General features: G+C 38.2%; 8 protein-coding genes across 8 annotated transcripts; 3 read left to right on the top strand and 5 right to left on the bottom strand. All coding sequences in view use genetic code 12, as the record gives it.

Moving 5' to 3' along the window:
* Positions 1 to 553: 553 nt before the first annotated feature.
* Positions 554 to 3334, top strand: ZCF10 (Zcf10p; the record flags this gene model as incomplete). Its single annotated transcript, XM_051817553.1, has 1 exon — positions 554 to 3334. The coding sequence occupies one exon, from the start codon at positions 554 to 556 to the stop codon at positions 3332 to 3334; it is 2781 nt and encodes a 926-aa protein (XP_051669130.1).
* Positions 3335 to 3474: 140 nt separating this feature from the next.
* CANMA_005195 (uncharacterized protein) lies at positions 3475 to 4284 on the bottom strand (the record flags this gene model as incomplete). Its single annotated transcript, XM_051817552.1, has 1 exon — positions 3475 to 4284. One exon carries the CDS (start codon positions 4282 to 4284, stop codon positions 3475 to 3477), a length of 810 nt encoding a protein of 269 aa, XP_051669129.1.
* Positions 4285 to 5130: 846 nt separating this feature from the next.
* TPK2 (cAMP-dependent protein kinase catalytic subunit) lies at positions 5131 to 6498 on the top strand (the record flags this gene model as incomplete). Its single annotated transcript, XM_051817551.1, has 1 exon — positions 5131 to 6498. One exon carries the CDS (start codon positions 5131 to 5133, stop codon positions 6496 to 6498), a length of 1368 nt encoding a protein of 455 aa, XP_051669128.1.
* Positions 6499 to 6692: 194 nt separating this feature from the next.
* Positions 6693 to 7031, bottom strand: CANMA_005193 (DNA-directed RNA polymerase II core subunit; the record flags this gene model as incomplete). Its single annotated transcript, XM_051817550.1, has 1 exon — positions 6693 to 7031. One exon carries the CDS (start codon positions 7029 to 7031, stop codon positions 6693 to 6695), a length of 339 nt encoding a protein of 112 aa, XP_051669127.1.
* Positions 7032 to 7293: 262 nt separating this feature from the next.
* On the top strand, positions 7294 to 7833 carry CANMA_005192 (mitochondrial 54S ribosomal protein bL12m; the record flags this gene model as incomplete). Its single annotated transcript, XM_051817549.1, has 1 exon — positions 7294 to 7833. One exon carries the CDS (start codon positions 7294 to 7296, stop codon positions 7831 to 7833), a length of 540 nt encoding a protein of 179 aa, XP_051669126.1.
* A 785-nt stretch (positions 7834 to 8618) lies between these two features.
* AFT2 (Aft2p) lies at positions 8619 to 10970 on the bottom strand (the record flags this gene model as incomplete). The annotated part of the gene is made up of 2 exons (XM_051817548.1): positions 8619 to 10679; positions 10872 to 10970. 2 exons carry the CDS (start codon positions 10968 to 10970, stop codon positions 8619 to 8621), a joined length of 2160 nt encoding a protein of 719 aa, XP_051669125.1.
* Positions 10971 to 12788: 1818 nt separating this feature from the next.
* On the bottom strand, positions 12789 to 14564 carry SMF12 (divalent metal ion transporter; the record flags this gene model as incomplete). Its single annotated transcript, XM_051817545.1, has 1 exon — positions 12789 to 14564. One exon carries the CDS (start codon positions 14562 to 14564, stop codon positions 12789 to 12791), a length of 1776 nt encoding a protein of 591 aa, XP_051669124.1.
* An 868-nt stretch (positions 14565 to 15432) lies between these two features.
* CANMA_005189 (putative phosphoric monoester hydrolase) lies at positions 15433 to 16203 on the bottom strand (the record flags this gene model as incomplete). The annotated part of the gene is made up of 1 exon (XM_051817544.1): positions 15433 to 16203. The coding sequence occupies one exon, from the start codon at positions 16201 to 16203 to the stop codon at positions 15433 to 15435; it is 771 nt and encodes a 256-aa protein (XP_051669123.1).
* Positions 16204 to 18616: the final 2413 nt, after the last annotated feature.

Genomic DNA, 18616 nt, shown 5'->3' with positions numbered 1-18616 from the left:
AAAGAATACGAGACTCACTATTTACATGCTAGTCTTTGGTGATGTAGCAAAATGCAATACATGAGAGACTACTTGGCAAAAGAGTAGACCATTCGTAAACGTAAACAGGACCTCAAGTCTTCCTCTTCGAACTTAAGAAAAGTTGTGCTCTTGAAATGTCTATGATTCGCCAGCCGGACGATCAGGAAAGGATGCCGATGCTATAACTAAGGTCGCAAGGTACTCTTTTTAGTCTTGCACAAGGGGGTCTTCAATTTTGTGGTGAGCAAAATGTCTTGTTATGTAACTCAAAGTAAAGTTTAGATTAAATTGAAAATTTCATGATTCTTCTAACAATCATATTCACAGTAACTGCAGGTGCACCCCTTATGTCAGTATACATCAGTCCATACCTCCAAACACATTACAGTTACCACACAAAAGACCAGTTGTATAAGTAATCGTGATTTCAACTGACCTATACAAGTCGAATACCAGTCTCTATAGTTGTGAGCCTCAAGCCCAATAGACAAGCCACTACGTTATTTACACAGCTCTTCTATATAAGCCAAAAATGGAGCAACTTAAAGACGAGCTGGTGCAGCCGACCAAACGGAGGAGAATCAAACAGGCATGTGATTACTGCCGATCTAAGAAGGCCAAATGCGATGGCATTTCACCAACATGCACCAACTGCACCGCAAATGGTGAAACTTGCTCATACACATATTCGTCGAAAAGGCGAGGGCTACCCACAGGATACACACATGATTTGGAAAAGAAGGTTGCGATTCTTCAAGCAGTTCTTGCGAGTGCTATTCAAAATCAACCATCATTGGAAGCTGCAATCTGGGACAGTTTAAAAAGCCAGCAAGATTTTGTTGCTAACTTGCGACAATTGAATGAGTTTTGGAGCAATCATGCAATAACCAAATACATTGATACGATTCTGCATCAAGAATTTCCGGCGCTCAAAAGCTTTAAAAGTGTAGCATTGCTCAAAACTGACACTTCTAATGGTGCCAATGAAGATAATCTAGGTGGTAAATTCCCACTGCCACCAAACAGTAGTTCGAGCTCAAATTTAGTTCATGGTGGTGTGAAGCATGAACAAACTCCACGTACTATCTCAGATTTGAATCAATCTACTTACCCAGCTCAAATTCCTTCTCATGCACAAGCGCAGGTACAGTCAACACCACCATTTTCAAATAGTCTACCGACATCATCAGGAATATATGAAACCAACAACTTTGTCAATGATCCATCCTTCTTTTTGAACTACGATATATTCCAATTCATTTCCGACGAGATTGAATCCTCTGGAGGGGCCGAAAATTGGGAGCCTGTTGCGCTACAATACCATGGATTGTCATCGATTATATCTGGGTTTACAAACAAGGCCATTCAACAAAATTATAAAAAGAAACCAAATAGGAAAAACCCATTTAGGGTGGGCTCCATTTTCAATGTTTCGTCGTTTGCAATCAGTGCCAATCTTCAAGATAAAATACAACTACCGCAAGAGATTTTTCAATTTCCACCAAATGTCCGTATGCTCGTTGATCATTATTTCCAGATTTTCCATATCTTGATTCCAATGTTGGATAAAATTAACGTCAAAAGGCAGCTACATCACCTACAAGTGCCCAATGGAAATTTAAGGCAAGTTGACTGTAACTTAGTCGCCTTGGTATGGGCAGTTGTTGCTCTTGGTGAAACGAGTTCAAATGTAAGCGGTGACTTGTCAACTGGGTTAACCTACGCCAAAAATGCTATTCTAGCTTTGGAAAATTCATTGACGTCCACTATTGAGACCATGCAGGCAATGTTAATTTTAGGCTTGTTCTACTACCAAGCTGGACAATGGGACTATTCGTGGGTGTTGATAAGCTCTAGTTCAAGAATGGCCATTGATGTTCGGTTGATGAGATCGGCTACTGATGAGGAAAGTGGCAAATATCGAACAAGCAGTACTTTGAACAATATAAGCCGGCAAAGAACATGGGCCACAGTCTACGTGGTGAATACCATATTATCGGCAAGAATGGGGCGGTCGCCGGTGGTCAGAGCGGCTGATTGGCCTATTCCACAAATTGACACCGACGGTTGGGAAGAGTGGGATCCCTGGGAGTATTATCATTCTTCTGAATCCATTAGACTCGACCACGGACGGTTTTTGTCGACATTTAATCAATTTGTCAAGATTGTATCTATTTTAAATCTTGCCATTACATCTACAATCAACACGTCTACAGGTATTATTGATGATGGTGTTGTAGGAGGCAAAATCAACTACGACGATAGAAAGAATCCAGGCAGTATGACTATGAGCAATTTTGAAACTAAGATCAACGATTTTGTTCGAAACTTGCCTGAATACTGTCGTTTGAAAGAATGCGCTAACCCGCCACCTATAATTGCTATTGAAGGGTTCAAGCAGTTGGTTTGGTGTGTGTTGGTTGTGAGATTGAGCTCGCTAAAGGGCAACACAGATACACATGAGATGTTGATACGAGCAAGAAACAAACAGTACACTAAAGCGGTTCTGATATTGCGTAAAGTATACAGACCCGAAGTAGTTAAAATAATCAAAATGTATCCATTTGTTGATTATTTCCTAACAATGGCATTAAACTTTCCACAAATGATGGACTTTTCAACTGAACATGAAAAAGTATTGCATTGCCGTGAGATTAGAAGCTTATTACTCCACAATGCTGCAACGTCGCCGCCAATGAGAATATCTGTTGAAATTTCCCTGCAAATGAATATAGATCAATTGCAGTTTGACACACCAAAAGCTCAAGAAAGTCCGACTATTGCGAACTTGTTGAATTCTCCAACTTATGAGCCACGCAAAAGCTCAATAGTAGGACCGCAATCACCCCCGATAAAGGAGGAACAAGTCGCAAATGATGGACAGGAACGAGAAATGGATGATGAAGAAGTTGAAAACCAAGCGCGTGCATTATTAACAGGTGTCAATGCTTTAAGCCCACCAGGTGATAACGGATATGGCGACAAATTAAACTCAAAACCATCTTCTCAGTTTGTGGGGGAGAACGAGAACCATCAGGCAAGTAACAATGGCCACCATATTCAAGCAATGCAGCAAACTCAAGCAATGCAGCCAATGCAGCCAATGCAGCCAATAGGCGCGATACATCCTCAACCGATACTTCCTATGCCTCCATTGCAGCCTATGCAACCAATGTCTCCAGATCAGTCGACACATCCAATTCAGACTTCACAATCACATCACGCCCATAATTATCCAGTACCGCAAAGGAATTTTCAGTTTTATCAAAATCAAAATTGGGTTGAACCGGAGAACCGCAACATGCAACGTTAAGAACCATCTAGCATCGCTTTTACATCAGCTTTGAGAGGTTATTTCGAAGAATTGAGAGAGGTGGGGTATTTCTGGTAGGAAGGATTACCTTTTTTATTGCTTATATACGTAATACTAAAAGTTCTCATCAGACTGTAGCCTTAACCAAATATGCCTTCCTCCATTGCGTTTGGAATTGACTTGTCTCCATATGCACCTAACCAACTAACTGGCTTAACCCACTTTGTAACAGTCCTACCTTCTTGTTCTTTTAGTTTTAAAGCCTCTTGCAAACGGGTCGCTGACTTTTCTGCATCATAAAAATTATCACCTTCATAAACATAGCTTACGATGACTTTAACATTAATTGGTTTGGACTTACTTTCTCCGTTTTGAGAAATAATCGCCTTGACAAGTTCGGTAACAAATTTTGAATTATTGTCGTTTCCTTTATCGTTTGGATCACTTGAATCCTGTAATGAAGGAGAAGTTAGTGATAAATTTTCTAAATTGGAGGTGATCAAATCTTCGGTATCGTAGAGCTTGATATCACCACTGTTGACGCTTTCCACCAAGCCAGCATCTGATGAGTTTAGTACAAAGACACTTTCAAATCGATTCGTTGTTATGAATGGAACGATTACTTGATGAACAAAAGTAGATGAATATGTAGGAATGATTGGACTTCGTTGTTGCACTACTGTAATGTTCAATTTAGGAGAATAGTAGACCTCGACAGCATGGCTGATACCTTGTTTGGAAGGTAAGTTAACATAGTCAATTGGTGAAGCAAACGGGTAGAGATACAAGCCATCTAAATAGCCAATTTTGGTTAACGAGTACGTGTGAATGAGTAAATCAATGGTTAGTTGAGGTATGTTGCCAATTGATATTGAGGGGAGAACTAAAGCCGATCCTGAAATATCGGGCTGTAATCTGTGGTCGATAGGAGTGAATGGGGATGTTGACATGAGGTTCTGTGTGTAGTATATCTTCTGAAGTGGAGTCGAGGGCAAAGGTTCCTTACTAAAATGATGGCTCCTTTTCATATGTGGAGCTACCATATACACACGTGATAGTCCACTTTATAGCAGCCGCTTTAATTGTCCCTCCTGCAATGCCTAAAAATAGCCTAAACTGCTGTTAAATTTGGTCATAGAGCTTCTAAGTTGCTTATTGAGCTTATCAAAGAGATATATCAGAGTCACCAAGGTTGATACACATATTACAAACGTTTTGCTATTTCTCAAATGAGCTGTGGGACCGCACGTGAAGGTGAGAAATTAACTCTGATAGAGTTTGTCATAAATAATATTTGTACGTCAAAACTGGCCATAAAGACTGGCTACACGTGTTTTCAGATTGAAGCGTCCCCATGTAGCACCGTCAGCTTCTACTTTCTCTTCTGTGTTTCTAATGTACCTGTCACATTTTGTGTATTTACGTGTTTTCTCTTCTTTTTCCACAGGTCTTTTGTATTCTTTGTATTCTTTTAATCTTTTATTCCTTTTGTATGTATATATAACACAATGTAACAATAACACAATAGGGAACACACAATTTAAAAAAAATCAACAATTTTTATCAACGAACCAAAATCCGCATTTCAATTTTAATAAACCTATATTATATTTCCACTCCGAAAACTTTCGAGAAAAGCAACTTGCTACAAAGTCAATTGATATCGGGTGCGCTGTGCAATTTAAAAAAACGTATCAGTATCAATTCATCAATAAAATAGCCTCACACGCTCTTTTCGGTGCTTAGTTTGCTTTTTTTGCCTGCCACCCCCTTGGCCCATCCGCCTCCTCTATTTCATGCCTAATATTTTGAAGAAATTATACCGCAATTACCAGGACCACCAACACCATTCGCAGGAGCCTTTATCTACTTATAATCAAGACAAGTCAATGGACTCATTTCATCAACTGCATCCTGGTGAGCAGATCAACCACCCTGGCCCAGCTCAAGCAGCAATGAGTAATACTAATGTGAGTTCTACAACGACGGCCAATGTCACTCAAGCTCAACAACAGGAACAGCAACAACAACAACAACAACAACAACAGCAGCAGCAGCAGCAATTGCAACAACAAGAGCACAATGCTCAACAGCAAGAGGTGAAGCTTCAACAGCAACAACAGCAGCACCAACAGAATGTTCCAAAATCTGCTGCCGATGAAGCAATTCAAAGATCCTTGTTACCACAAAGATCAACCGTAAGTAAGGGCAAATATTCACTAAACGACTTTAGTATAATGAGAACATTAGGAACCGGTTCCTTTGGTAGAGTTCATTTAGTAAGATCGGTTCACAATGGAAGATATTATGCAATCAAAGTGTTGAAAAAGCAACAAGTTGTTAAGATGAAACAAGTTGAGCATACAAATGACGAACGTAAGATGTTGAAGTTGATTGAACATCCTTTTTTAATCAGAATGTGGGGCACTTTCCAAGATTCTAGAAACTTATTCATGGTGATGGATTATATTGAAGGTGGTGAATTGTTTTCCTTGTTAAGAAAGTCTCAGAGGTTTCCCAATCCAGTGGCCAAGTTTTATGCTGCCGAAGTGACCTTGGCATTGGAGTATTTACACAGTCATGATATAATTTATCGAGACTTGAAACCAGAAAACATCTTGTTGGATAAGAATGGACATATAAAGATTACCGATTTCGGGTTTGCCAAAGAAGTCAACACTGTTACTTGGACATTGTGTGGAACTCCAGATTACATTGCACCCGAAGTTATCACCACTAAGCCATACAACAAATCTGTCGATTGGTGGAGTCTTGGTGTTTTGATTTTTGAAATGTTGGCTGGATACACCCCATTTTACGATTCGACCCCAATGAAAACATACGAAAAGATATTGGCGGGTAAGATTCATTATCCAAGCTTTTTCCAACCTGATGAAATTGATCTTTTATCTAAATTGATAACGGCTGACTTGACGAGAAGATTGGGCAATTTGATCAATGGGCCTGCTGATATAAGAAATCATCCCTGGTTCAAGGAGGTGGTTTGGGAAAAGTTATTGGCTAAAGATATCGAGACACCTTACGAACCACCCATCACCTCTGGTGTTGGTGATTCATCGTTATTTGACCATTATCCTGAAGAGCAACTTGACTACGGTGTACAAGGAGAGGATCCATACGGCCAATACTTTCTCGAGTTTTAGACCTTTACAGACTTCACTTACAAGTTTTTCACCTGTTTTCTTTTTGTAGTTTTTGTTATTGCAAGCTGTTGTTTTTGCTATTAAATTTGAAAATTGTAACAAGATTTATAAAATACAAAGAAATCTATAACGAACTGAAATTTTGTGGAAATTAGGTAATCTCCTCTCAACGAATGAATTCCTTCCACACCACATTATGCCTGAAACACATTCTTGCATTCTAAACATACAAAGAACAAGATCATACTTGTATCTTTACGTCTTTGTTGCGATTGGAAAAACACACAATCGCGATTCCCACATTTAGTGCACTCTTTATCGCTTCGGGGCAAAGTTGGGTCGTTACCAATATCTTCAACAACACCAGCTGTAGCACCAATGTTGGTCATTAATTCATGACGGTACACTTTGGGGTTTTCGGCCAATTCGGTGTAGCCACAATTTCGGCATGCGTAAAGGAGACGTTGATCTTCTTTGTCCTCTTTTGGGTACAACATATTGTTGCATTCTGCACAGAATCTGAACGATGCCATTATGGAGGAAGGAGTGTAGGGAGTTGTATGTGAACAGGGAATAGGATGAATAAAGAGGTGTGAGGGCAAGTTTGATTTCCATTTTTCAACTTTTCCATATAATTTGTCTTGAAGATGTTCGTGTACCAATGGCCAATTATTGTTTAGGTTTTTTTTTTTTTTTTCTTCCTTTGTTTAATAAAAATTTTTCATTTACAAAAGGTTAAACAAAATACAACCAACCCATTAAGTCAAATCAACTTCATTACAAACCATCAAAACTATGTCAGTCATTCGTCAAACTATAACACGCAGCCTTAGAGCTTCCACCTTCAAGAGATTTCCATCAACCATATCTTCAATCAGATTCAACTCCTCCACAGCAGCAGCTGAATCGTCAGCACCAGTAGATCCAAAGATAACCCAAATTGTCGACCAAATCTCCACATTAACCCTTTTGGAAACGTCACAATTAGTCAATGAATTGAAATCCAAATTAAACATCAGCGATATTGCCTTGCCAGTAGCTGGTGGTGCTGGTGCTGGTGGTGCTGCACAACAAGCTGCTCCAGCTGAAGAAGAAGAAGCTAAGCAACCCGTTGAAGAAAAAACCATGTTTGCTATCAAATTAGAAAGCTTTGATGCTAAATCGAAACCAAAGGTTATTAAAGAAGTTAAAGGATTGTTGGGATTGAGTTTAGTTGAAAGTAAGAAGTTTGTCGAGAGTGCACCTAAAGTATTGAAGGAAAATGTTGCAAAGGAAGATGCTGAAAAGATAAAGGCTACATTGGAAGGATTGGGAGCTAAAGTTGTTTTGGAGTAAGTGGCAATATTGAAGAGAGCGCATACGATTTAGAGTTTTGTTTGTTCTTTGTTGCATTATTGTTTAGTCTTTTGGGTAACCTTGTAAATATATACATATCTTCACGAAGTAAAAGAGTACTGTAATTGGGGTAATGTAGAGCGAGACCAGTAGGTTAAGGAACGAGCTGGTAGTTTAGCTTGTTCTGAGCGGTGTAGTGAGATCTCTTTGTCTGTAGCAATGCTAAGAACTATGGGTTTGGAGAGTCAATACCGTCTAGCTATGTATGGAAATTATATCCAATTGACAGAGTAGGTTAATCTTTTAATGCAAGTGACTGCGAGTTACATATAAGTTTTCAACATTTTGAAGCAAAATTTTGGCAAAAAAAGATCTGAAATACTCTTGAAATGAGATATACATCAGAGAACCTTAGCATTACGATCGTGTCCAGTCTTTTTACTTCTCACAACCTAAACCACACCAGCTCCCCCTTCAGGGTAAAAGGTTTGACATTTCATGGATTTCTAGCAAACGCTTCTTGTATTCAAAATCGGTTCCGAAAAATTATTATGTTTCACTTTGTGTAACGTGAGTTTACCCTTTTTGCAGCTGAACCGTTAAGTACAATTCTTCTTTCATCTCTATCAAGAACACTCTACATTCAAAATTTCTACCAAAATCACTAATAAATTCACACGTAAAATATAAATCACACATAAAAGAAGTGGGCAAAAACGAAAAATACACACGAAATGAAAAAGTAAAACTAAAAGAAAACCATCCCAATTCCCCATCAGCGCAACTCACCATCCTGAATCATAATTCGGCAAGTTATTCAACATGATTCCTTGGTCTTTATCACTATTTCCAATACCACTTCCATTATTCTGATGAGTTGAATTAGTAGTTGGTGATGGAAATAGATACTGGTTACCATTGTTACCATTATTATTATTAAGTCCATTGAATTGTGACGTGAAAAATGAATTCGGATTGGCATTCTTACCTAGGTTGAAGCTTAGTGGCGTTAAATTTGAATTATTGGTGTTACCATTGGCTTGCGAGTTCTGGCTTTGATAGTTATTCATTTGATTACTACTCAACCCATTGGTATTGTTAACACCATTCTTGAGAATATGTGAAGGGTTCAATGTCGATGCAGCTGGATTTAATGGCGGCATTAGTGACCCATTTCCTGTTGATGCATTTCCAAAAAATGAAGAAGACGATAGCGAATTTGAGGGGTTGATGAAGTTGCCACTATTTCGAGTAGAGCTATTCGCTGAAGCATTCACCGATCCATTTGATGAGCCAAGGTTGACTCCTAATCCGGAACCGGTGCCCATTCCCAAAGAGCTGCCATTGGAACCTAAGTTATTCAACATGTTATTGGTCGACGACTGTGGGTCCTGACTTATGTTGCCATTTGATGTATAATCACCACCACCGGTTGGGATCTTATTCTGAATACTATTGATTGGAGGTAACTGTTGCCCTTGGTTTTGTATTTGGGATAATTGCCCATTGCCTTGATTGGCATAGCCCAAACCATTTGATGTATGGCCGTTGATTGGGGGAGTCAGGGATAGGTTGTCCAATGCATTATTACTTAGACCCTCAGTTCCATCAGCTGCCGCAGCAGCTGCCGCAGCTGCGTAGACACCATCATTGTCATTCAATAACGGCGATAGAGGGATTGAGGCACCTGATCCAGAGGAGTCTCCTATGTTACTGAGCAACCAACTATTCAATGATCCCTTTTTGGACGGCGGAGGTTGGTTTAGGGATCCACTCTGTTGAAAGTTCCTTGTGTTAGAAGCTCCACTCAATGCTGCTCCATTTGGTGCCGCTCCATTCTGTAGTGCCATTCCACTTGTATCTTCTCTGCCATATAAATTTTGCTTCAATGAGTGCAAAAACTGGGGACTAAATGAATTCCTATACTCAATCAATAACTGCGAAACAAACGAATCCAACATCGCCGTCTTTTGATTATCAGTGATATTTCTATTGTCCAAAATGTAAAATTTAATCTTTTGCCTCACTTCATTTTGTAGAGCTTGGATCGCATACAATGACTGAGTTTGAGATTGAGGCTTAGGAATCGGTAGTCCCTGAGGCTTGAGTAGAGAAGATGAATATTGCAGCTGACCAAGTTCTCCGTTTTGTTGACACTGAGAAGACTTTTGTGTCCGTCGAGGAGCTAATTTTTGTTGCTTTTGAGGCGATTTAGATCCTTGTTTTTGATGTGGTGCTGGTGGTTGCAGCTGCTGTGTCGACTCTTGTGTAGATTTTCTCCTCGGTTTTGTTTCAGCATCAATGCTCTTTTTCTTAACACGCTGGGAAGCCAGCTTGGGTGTAGCTTGACCAACTTCTAGCGATGATATTAACAGCTCATCATTCTGTCTTTTGCTCTTGTTCATGTCCCTGGTACTACCCAATTTCCGCTTCCTAGGAACACTAACCGAATTGGAAGCGGAACTCCCAGAGGTTGAAGTTTCATCTGCTGTTGTCAATACATCCTCCCCATTCAGGTTTAATGATGTAGGTGGACTGTCCCTGAATTCATCAGAACTTCTATTTGAAAACCCAAAAATTGAAGAACTTTGGTCAGTGTTGCTTAAGCTAGCCTGATCACAGTTTTTTGGACTTGACTCCATTTCTGACTTTTTCTCCATATTTCTTTTGCTCAAATTCAAACCTGTTCCTAGGGCGGATAGTACTGTGGGCTGTTGCTGTTGCTCTTGAGAAGTGGAAGGAGGTAAGTCTTGTCGTATTTGCTGCTTTGGCAGTAAACTCTCCTGTCCTTCTTGACCGTCAACAACATGATCATGGCGATCATCCATCACCAGCAAAGACCAGGCCTTATTCCTTGCGCTTAGGTTAGCTCTTATCTTGAATGGACAACTTGTATGGCGCCGTATAGGTATCTTCGTATTCTTATTCTTTGATTCAATAATCTTTGTCTTTTTTTCCTTATTCTTGCATCTGAATATAATTTTGGTGGCATCCGACCTTTCTATAACTATGTGGATACCTTTATTACTTAGGAGAACATCCTGAAGCCATGGTTTAATGTCATCCTTTGACGCAAACTGTTGGCTTTCCAAATTTAGATCATCAAGGGGGATCCTATAAGAAACCTTTTCACTCATTTACCCAAAAAAGATGCCCTTTCGATGTGAGTTTAGTTCTAAGGTTATTATTATGATTGTAAATTGGTAAGCTAGTGGGTATAATTGTACAAGTAAACAGCATAAACATAATCCAATCGTAACTAATACTAAAGGAACGTCACAAACTTTTGAATGTAAAAATCTTGAAAAATTTGTTGTGTAGACTTTGCGGGGAGGGGGAAGGATCTGATGCGGTTTCTCTCAACGGTTGTGAAGAATCACTATTCAAAATAGAAGCTTAGCTATAATCTGATTGAAGTTAACCTCAATAGCGGTCTTGATATGTTAAGATTGCTGAACTCCGTCCTGTTGCAGCAAGAAAAAAATAAGATTAATAAAAACAAAAAAAAAATTAATTAACGTGACTTTCGTTCAACGGACTTCGTCGAGCCTTGTGAGTTTGTAAGTCGAAATTGTCTTCTTGTCCACTGTCTTGATGATATAAGCTACACAAACTTTTCTAGATTGGAAGTAGCTTTGATATGAATAGAATATTAAAGGGGATAGCACCGAGAAGGATGGGAATCTGTGTGTGTTAAATACGGATTTCAAATGTATTTCAGAAGAAAAAAAGAGAAAAGGAATATATAAAAAAAACAAATGGATTTGAGAAATGGAAATCCGTTCGAATTTTATTTTTTTATTTAAAAATCTATTACGTAACTGTAATAACAATAGAAAAATAGATAATACGTCCAAGCTTTGTACAACCAACAGCTTTACAATCACAGGATAATATACTTTGCATTATTGACAGCATAGAAAGACGCAGACACCAGACACAAAAATTTCAATAGTCTGAATCAAACTTTGAGAGGCCTGGACAAGAAAGTAGATCAAAACTGTATATATTTTAGTAGACTATACAACGTGTGTGAATAGTATTAGAATATTGTTCCTATACACAACGGCCTTTCGTACAAACTTGTTCTTATTCGACAGTTACATTCCACCAAAATTACAAATAACAAAAAATTTCTCATCCAAATTTAAACTTCTAGACCTGAATTCAAGCTGAAACTTTTATTTTTGTGGCGCAAAAAATCACTTGCTCCTTGATGTCTTACAACCTTCATGGCTATGTGAAGATATATGTCTCAGTCCACCTGGAAGACAATGGCCACATACTGTATTGGAATGCTTAGAAGATGACGTATTTGCCACTTATTTTCCAAGTTTCACTCTTTTTATAAATGTTTCCCAAGTTGTGCTTGCAGTTAGTTTGCCATTTCCTAAGTGGACAAGAGGGCTCATACTCTTGAAAAAAAAGAGGAAAGACAGTATCGTACATGTGGCGTACCTTAAAAAGCTTAAATCTGTATAGCCGAAAACACATGTACCTCTGCGTTTAATATAAGCTTTGAAGACAATTCTCTCTACCTTTGAAAAGCTTTACCCCCACCAATGACGTTTATTCATTGCACAAAAAATTAGTTTACAAACTTTACCATTGCGTCATCATCAATGTTGCATATATCGCGAGGCATAACCCAGAACCTAAATAAACTTTGTACGATATTCACAGGTGCTTAAACGGTAAGATCTAGTTGTGTGAGAAACATTAGGCGACGCAACAAGTGGAAACAACTTTATGTTGCACCATGGCCATCTGCTAGTACATTTGCAACGGTTTGAGTGGTTTTGTACAATATCTAGGGGTAAGACTGTGGCAGTAGACGCGAGCTTATGCATCTGCCGAACGGCAAGAGTCAGTTTACCCAAACTTGTCTCTACACAGGGCTAGCAAGACTACCAAAAGTATTTTTATACACATCTATAAACACCAATGCTACATACTTATCCAGACACACCATTCTTTGCCATGTCATAAATAGCATAGATATTCAACATTGAAACCAAAATCCACACTGCCACAGCAAACACCGTAGTTACCCAATTATTTGTCATATACTTGAACCTATCTCCATTGTCATCTTCCACCACACGCCCAACACTACCTTCATCATCATTAACATCACCATTATCCAACTTGACCTTCATGAATTTTTTCGAACACGTGAAGTAGATCAAGGGTGCTGTCAATGGCGGCAACAAGATTGATATTACAACTTGCGATATATTCAAGGCAATGGCCATTCCATCTCGACCAAGACATGCACTGACAATAAGACAAGGGATGATTGATATACTTCTCGTTATAAGTCTTCTTAACCATGGTTTCAAAGTCCAGTTGATATGGCCCTCAGAAACAACTTGTCCAGCAATAGTGCATACTATCCCTGCACTTTGACCACTGAATAAAAGAGCAACCATAAAGATAGTACCCATTGCCGGGGCAATTGAACGCGAAAGTAAATCATGAATCGTGTATAAATCAGCATCCATGGCTTCGGGTGTTCCATACAAGGTTGCACCAGCCACAATCAAGATTGCTGAATTGACGAAAAGGGCAAATGTGCATAAACTGAGTGCTAGTTCAATAATGGAATATTTTAATGAGTAGTTGATGGCTTTGAATGATGGTTTATATTGATGATAAAAAAAATCAGCTTCCTTTTCATATTGTTTTTGTTTTAATTTCTTCTTTTCTGCATCAGACACTGGTTGTGGTTTCTCTTCATCTTCACTTACAACCTTGTTCAAATCGACATAACCATTTTTAACATCATACTCGCGTAATCTAGGTTGAACAAGACCTGACCCCAAGAACAACGAATGAATCATCACTGTTGCTCCAACAATCGAAGTGGCAATAGTCAATCCACTACCATCAAACATTTGTTTACTAGGCACATACCCTCTAAAGATATCTCTAGCATCGGCATGGATCTTTGATAGTTGGATACAAAAGCAAATAACCACGACACCCACCAATGCACCCACCGAATATTCAAATATCTTGACAAACTTCATGGACGAAGTATCAGCACGATACGCCATTAAGACAAACAAGACATCGGTAATGGTAATCACTACACCAGCAGGCAAGGGGATTCGCAACAATATGTTCAAAGCAATGGCACTACCGATAACCTCAGCAATATCAGTAGCAATAATGGCCAATTCAGCAAGCACCCACAACAAGATATTCAACTTCTTGGGTAAGAATTCTCGACTACAGCGAGCCAAATCGTATCCGGTAACACTACCCAATTTAATACATAAACTTTGTAAGAAAATGGCAATACAATTTGATAAAAACACGACAAATAGCAAGGAAAACCGATTTGAACTACCACCAGTGACACAGGTTTGATAGTTACCAGGGTCGATAAAACTGACTGATACGACCAATCCTGGGCCGATAAATGAGGCGTATTTTCGAAGAATCATTTTGGTTTTGCTAGAGATTTGAGTGATTTTTTTGGTTGGCGGCGCTTGTGGTGGCTGGGACAGGCGTGGCTGTGCCGAGTTTATGCTTGATTCATTAACAGCATTACTAGTAACTTTGGTATCAGTATTCACGGAGTACTGTTCTTGTTGTTGCTGTTGTTCCACGATCTCTATGTCATTTTGCTTTTCCTGCATCGTCTGCGGCTTCTCATGTGGGCTTGCTTCATCGGTGATCTCTTTAATGGACACTTCTTCTGTGATGTCGATAGATTTAGCCATGGCTGTATGAAACCAAGTGAAAAATTCTCTCTCCCTTTGGTATTTTAACTTCTCTTGGCTGCAACCCCTGAAGCTTGTCAAAGAGTCTAACGGTTTTCTTTTTTTTTTTCTTAGGTCCTAAAAGAAGAAAAAAAAAATTTTATTTTTTAATATTGTGGGGAGACATGAAGTAAAAGAGGATGCATCACATTATATATACCTCTAAGTGGGACTTAAGTTTAGATCAGTCCAATTACAGTTAGTTGGTGTGCTGGCACTAGCTACAAAAAAAATAACTCAAAATAGGGGAGATGGGGGGAACCTACCTTAGTGGCTGAGCCCAAAATTTTGTTGAAGCTATTTAAGGATAATCCCTCAATTGCAGTTCCGGGATATTTTCGTAAGCTACACAAAGTCCTACGTAAAGTTTTGCGCTATAAATAAGTTTCGTAGTTACGAAACTGATGCCCATTGGATAGGTTTTTATATAAAAAAGAAAACCACTACGCTGTTCATTTCGCAATACAGCCACAAAAAGAGACGATAGGGGAACCTACCGGCTCTATCCGTGAAAACGCAATGCGTTGTAACTACAACACAGCCTTGAAAGTAGAAGGACATGAAAAAGCCAAATGCTAAAACTATGAGATCCACGTAAATTGTAAAGTGTTGACTTTTCAAGGGGCTTGGTTTTTCGCAAGTAAAGTGCTCGTAAATTAGTCCAAGTTAACCTTTTACGTGTATTACGAAAGGACAAAGCACAAATAAAAAGGAGGTGCTATCAATGTCTCAATCGAACAGTTTCCTAAATCGTCTATGAATCTAAAAATACATCTATTGAAATGTTTCGCAACAAATCTATAAAATATGTGTGTATAATCTGTCTCTATTAATTCACACTAGATGGGTTTTCAACAAATTTCTTAATCGATTCACCGTCATCAATAATCTTCTTAACTTTAGTCAAAATATCCTGAAAGTCATTAAATTCAGTATAAGGAATCTTTTCTCTAACACAATAAGTAATCAAATCTTTACCATGTTTAGCAAATAATAAATTGGTTTCCTTAGCTGCACTCAAATCAGACACACCGTCACCACAATAAAACAATTTTGGCTCAGTAGTACCATCATCTTTGATTTCTGAAGTGTCATAGCCATGGCTGACCAAGTACTCCTTGATGGACTGGGCTTTATCATGACCAAATGGAGAGTCGGGGTGTTTGAATAAAATCTCCCAATTGGCTCCATTATCATCAATTCGTACCTCATTCGACATGATTTCAATGTTTTTTAATGCTTCAGCACCAACCAACTGTTGTAACAATGCAGAAATCAATGGTTTCATGCCGGAACTAACGACAATGATTTTGATATTGTGCGAGTTGCAGTATTGGTAGAAATCCTTGAATCCAGGGTCTAATTTGATGTTGGCCAATAGGATAGAAAGACATTCATTGAATGGAGTAGTGACAGAGTCCAATTCTTCTTTGAATCCATCACGGAATGAAGTCTTGCCGTCCAAGATATCTTGACCAATGGCACTTCTTTTGGCTTCTCCCATACCTAGAGTATCGGTTAAATAATCATTGGAATCTTGTAAGGTAACGGTACCGTCAAAATCGGTGAATACAATTGCTGGTGGTGTGGCGGTTGACATTTTGTAAAAGGAGGAGTCAGAATATATATATATATATATATATGATAAAACAATGGTTGTTTAAAGTTGTAAACAAGAGGGGTCTTTTGTTGAAAAATTGGAGTTGGGTTTTTGCGTTGTCGACCCACGCGGGTGTGTGGGCTTGTCAGATTACACGACTTTCAGAGAAAGTGACGTAGCAATTAAGAAACACATATGTAAAGAACTACAGCGTGAGGATCGAAGTTGGCGTACCAATTGATAAGTTGTGGAACCTCGTCTGATTATAATGTTACTAACTATTTAAAAATGTGTACTCAAGTAGGTGCGGAGGGAGTCGAAATGTGCGTGTAAATTCAATATTTTGTCTTCCACTGGAATCGAAAATTGCCCCATTTGTCCCCTTGTAGCCCTCTCTTGAGTTAGAAGTAGTTCAAGCCTTTCTAAGTGTCTCGGGATTGTGGATATAACAAAGAATTAAACCGTAGACTGTTCTATTTTGATCAGTAGCACACATGGAGGGGAAGATTGGAGCTGAAAGCTGCCAACAGGAACACCGCCCGAAAAAAGAAAAAAGGTCCCCAAACTTTAAGTTGTGGCGCATAAAACATCGACTACTAAATACAAAAGAATACACATATGATTTGCAGGTTGAAAGACTATTCACTAATAAACTAGCCTCTTACTAAAAATTGAAGCATCTTAAATCCAATTGGTGATGTTTCACTATGTTGTCTCGCTTTTTCTAGCTATAAAATGAGTGAAGTCCCCCCTCTCTCCTAAATGGATGGGTGTGATAAGAGTGATGCAGTGATAAAGCAAGATATGTGTTCTGTTCATTTAGATGCATGTAAGCAAGGTAGTTACGCTACTTCGTATTGCTACAAGTGAATATGCAGCTTAGCTAGAGATTGATTTACTTTGGATAGGTATACAGATACTATATCAAAGACACTTGGCCCAAATGGAACTTGGAATCTTCTTTTTTCTGTCTGCGAAAGTATCTTTTGCTTTTATTTTTTTTAATTTAATTTAATTTAACGGGTAAATGTTCAAGATACAAAAAAATGCTTAATCTCGGACAGACAAAAAAAATTGAACAAAGGAAGTTGAACAAGAATCTGTGGAAATCCGAAGTGAAACCCTGTCTTTCCTATATAAGAATCACCGTCTCCTATTTATTGGGCACACTATCAATAAAGTAGTTAAGTGAATGTATCGTAAAACAATAGACTTGTGTAATAAATGGTCTGAGGATGATTAATGTCTGAATTGCTATCCAGTGTCTGTGTTCCTTTTTTCCTTTTTATAATTTTTTTTTTGTTTAATATTTTTTCTGGTTTTTCGCAATTTTCAAGAACCATAGCTGGTTTGTAATTGAGATTGTACTGGTAGTAGGATTGAACTAAAAGCTATGTAGTGAGCGAAGCACATATCCGATAGATGTTATTTTTTAGGTTTGCTTTAGTATTGCTGGAGATTGTGGAGTGGTTTTCTGTGTTTAGGTATACATCTCAGAATTAATAAAGCCAACATTACTCAGGTAAAGAAGCTTCTATATGTATTTAATGATGACGATAGTGACGACTCTGATTATTCATTGTGGCTTGGGCGTAATGGAATCTATTTTGGTGTCTGACTTTAATATGTAGCATCATCATCATCACACTGTACAGTTTTATTTTTAAAAATTATTTTTGCTACTCTAATTGCTACCATGTTCACTAACACTAAAATTAACTGCAAAGAACTTTATTTGACACGGTATTTTTTTATAGTGACAGCAATTCTTTAAATTTAAGTATTAAAATGACATATCCAAGCGAAAGAAGATGAATATGGTGCAGGGTAACGAGGCTGCCCCATGTGGTTGTTGTGAGCATGTATAGTGTGTGTTTTCTCTTTATCTCACTCTCTGTGCATGGTTTAATCGTTTGCGCATAGAACTCAAACCATAGAACAATACAGAAAGTAGCGGAAATAACACAAATGGAAGTCCAGATTCACATTACCAGTTCCAACAAAGCAAAGTACAACAAGAAAAAAAAATAAAAAACATACAGGACAGTAGAATATACGTAGTTTGTGCTAGAGTAGAGTAGAATGTTCTTACCCTCGGTATACATCAAATAAGTGTTATTCAATGATTGCCCCTCTTAAATCGTCTTCATGAAAAGTTTATTTGTTTGGAAGAACAATCTCAAATACAAAATAACAAAATAAAAAAATAAAAAAATAAAAAAATAAAAAAATAAAAAAATAAAAAATGAAATAAATTGAATTGGAAGGGTAATAGAACTTCAGAACATCCAGACACTTTTTTATTGCTACTCACTCAGACACAAATTAAAATTAAATAAAAAATAAAAAATAAAAAAAAAGTTGCTAAAAAAGAAATAAAAAGAAAGTTAAAAAGTTAATAGAAGACGAAGAA

Source organism: Candida margitis (assembly GCF_024628925.1).
Source record: "Candida margitis strain CBS 14175 chromosome Unknown scaffold5, whole genome shotgun sequence".
Classification (NCBI taxonomy): domain Eukaryota; kingdom Fungi; phylum Ascomycota; class Pichiomycetes; order Serinales; family Debaryomycetaceae; genus Lodderomyces; species Lodderomyces margitis.
Note: the sequence above shows the minus strand (reverse complement) of the source record. Positions and strands in the feature narration are given on the sequence as shown.